Source organism: Microtus ochrogaster, linkage group LG2, assembly GCF_000317375.1.
Source record: "Microtus ochrogaster isolate Prairie Vole_2 linkage group LG2, MicOch1.0, whole genome shotgun sequence".
In the NCBI taxonomy this organism is placed as follows: domain Eukaryota; kingdom Metazoa; phylum Chordata; class Mammalia; order Rodentia; family Cricetidae; genus Microtus; species Microtus ochrogaster.
In genome coordinates, this window is record NC_022028.1 from 47,258,173 (window position 1) to 47,260,619 (window position 2,447).

The 2,447-nt window shown below is 52.6% G+C and overlaps 1 protein-coding gene across 2 annotated transcripts in view; it reads left to right on the top strand.

The window, feature by feature from the left end:
- Pofut2 (protein O-fucosyltransferase 2) overlaps positions 1-1,994 on the top strand; it is a 9,410-nt gene extending 7,416 nt beyond the window's left edge. For both annotated transcript variants that reach the window (XM_005360241.3, XM_013351093.2), the window contains one exon: positions 1,037-1,994. In XM_005360241.3, the coding sequence (XP_005360298.1) occupies positions 1,037-1,190 (154 nt within the window). In that variant the 3' untranslated portion in view covers positions 1,191-1,994. The remainder of the gene's footprint in view (positions 1-1,036) is intronic.
- The last annotated feature ends 453 nt before the right edge of the window (positions 1,995-2,447 follow it).

A 2,447-nucleotide genomic window follows, 5' to 3' on the forward strand; every position in this document is an offset into this window, starting at 1 on the left:
GGATGCAGAGGTCTAGAAGGCTGGTGTGTGCCCACCTTGCCCATATGCTCTCCATGAATGTTGTTTTTCTGCTGTGTTCTGGCCTCTGCGGTTCCCGCTGCCACCATCCCAGCACCAGGGACAGGCAGGTGAGGGTCTGTGTGGGTCTAACTGCTGTCCATTGCAGGCATGGCCTGTGCAGTGTGCGTGAAGGAGAGAGCCGAGCCATCCTGTATCTTCCCTATATCTATGGTCCTATATCTATTATTGCTCTCTGAGGAGGCTCTGAGCTTGTGCTTTTTTTTCTCTCTGCCTGGGGTTCTGCCCAGGATCCACTAGACACAAGCGGTGTCTCGGGAACTGACTGCAATTCCCAGGTCAGAGGGGACTTGACACAGCTGACTGTAGCTGCCTCTGTCATCAGCACAGCCCACCCCATACTTGTCTCCACAGCCTTGCTCACCTAAGGTCTAAGAGTTCCAGGACAGTCATGTACTGTAGCACTCCGGAGCTTCTCTTGGATCAGTTGGTCACTAGGTGCCAGAAGACCAGGGTCCAGGGGTCAGGACTGGCCGCATCTCTCTGTCACCCCAGGAATCTGAAGGACCCTGGAAAAGGGGCTTCCTTAGCTAACATAGCAGCTTAGTAAATAGTCCCTGCTACTGCCAGTGTGTCAAGATGGATGCAGAGTCCTTGGTGGTGGTCTTAGTCAGGTGGAGGTCTGGCATTTGTAGTGGAGAGAAGGGGTGTCTTCAAGGCAGTGGGCGCTGAAGCGTGGGATGACCGATGCAGGTGCCAGTGCAGGGGTGTCAGCCTCTGGGTATGTGTGTGTCTAATAAATGCATTGTTTGATGTGTGTGTGTATAGCGTGCACATTTGTGTATGTGTAATAAATTCATTGCTGGTCCCAGGTAACCTCTTGTTACTCTGCAGGTTTTTTAATTGGCACCTCAGCCTGTGTGTACGCATGTATGTGCATGTGTGTCTAATCTATTGCTCTGTGTGTGTGTGTAATAAGTCCATTGCTGGTCCCAGGTAACCTCTTATTACTCCGTAGGTTTTTTATTGGCACCTCGGTTTCCACATTTTCTTTTCGGATTCATGAAGAGAGAGAGATCTTGGGGTTGGACCCCAAGACGACATATAACCGGTTTTGTGGAGACCAGGAGAAAGCATGTGAGCAGCCCACACACTGGAAGATTGCATACTGAGGGCCACCTACCTACCACCTGCCAGTCACTCGGTCACAAGGTCCCAGAGCCTGTGTTCCTTTGTGTTCATGGGCCAGCATCTGCCTGTCTAGACCCTGCCACCTTCAGGACTCACAAACGTGTCTTCTGTCGACTCGAGAACCATGTCCTCATCATGGATGTCACGTGTGCTAGTCCAGAAATGTGAGGACTATTTACCAGCCCCGACGGGCCTTTCAGCCCTCAGGGGTGGATGCTGGCTCCTGAGGTGTGGGTAGAACTCTGTCTACTGAGGTGGTCTCACACGTGGGCCAAGTTTTCACCTCACCCTCCACCTGTGTGCTGCCCCAGCTAATTTCCTCCTGAAGTGGACGGGCTCAGGTACCGTTTTCACAGGAAAGTGGGAACCTCAGAACAGACCACGAGTTGCCAGCGACTCCCTCACCTCAGATGGGTCCCCAGGCTTTTCACCCTGCTGAGTAGAATTGTGGTGACAAATGACCTTCAGAAGGCCCTGTCTGAGACCCAGCACTGCTTTATGAAACCCTTCCCTAGGCCTCACGCTACACACAGGAGCGGAGTCAGCACAGCCTTGGCCAGGGCACCCCAGGTCCTTGACCTGGTGCTCATCCGTACGCCTCTTCCCCACTCAGCTCCTGCTCAGCTGCACTGAGCAGCCCCCACTCAGCTCCTGCCCAGGCCTCCGTCCCGAGCACCGAGGTAGACCCTGAGCACAGTCAAGGTCCTGTGGTTCACTCGGCTGACCAGTAGAATCATGTATTTATTGTTTCCCATTTGTACATCCAAGTGTATTAATAAACTACTTTTTCAAGAAAGCTGTGATCATAAAAATTTTTCAAGAAAGCCATAATCATAGAAATGGTGCCTTTTAGGAGCTGAGCCATGTAGACTGCAACTATGCCCTTTTGGGAGAATGAGGGTTCGTGCCTCCTCACAGTGTTCAGCACAGACCCCTTTCGGTTCTGCAGAAGGCAAACTTGTCAGGTGTGCAGGACAGAGCAGCGTGTCCTGGAGCCTGGCATTATTCCTGGCCCAGGGACCAGCAATATCTTGTCACTGTCCACTGGTTCTCGTTGTTGGGGTGTCTGGTAGACTGTGGGGGAAAGCGTTCTCCAACTATAATCTGGAGATCCCATCTGGACTCCAAGGGGTGGCAGTATGGCCTTTGTGCCTTCTAGAGGAGTGGCTAGTTCATCTGATGGCAGCAGTGGCAGCTGCAGCAAGGAAGACCTGGTGCCAGGACATAGCCTCCTGCTC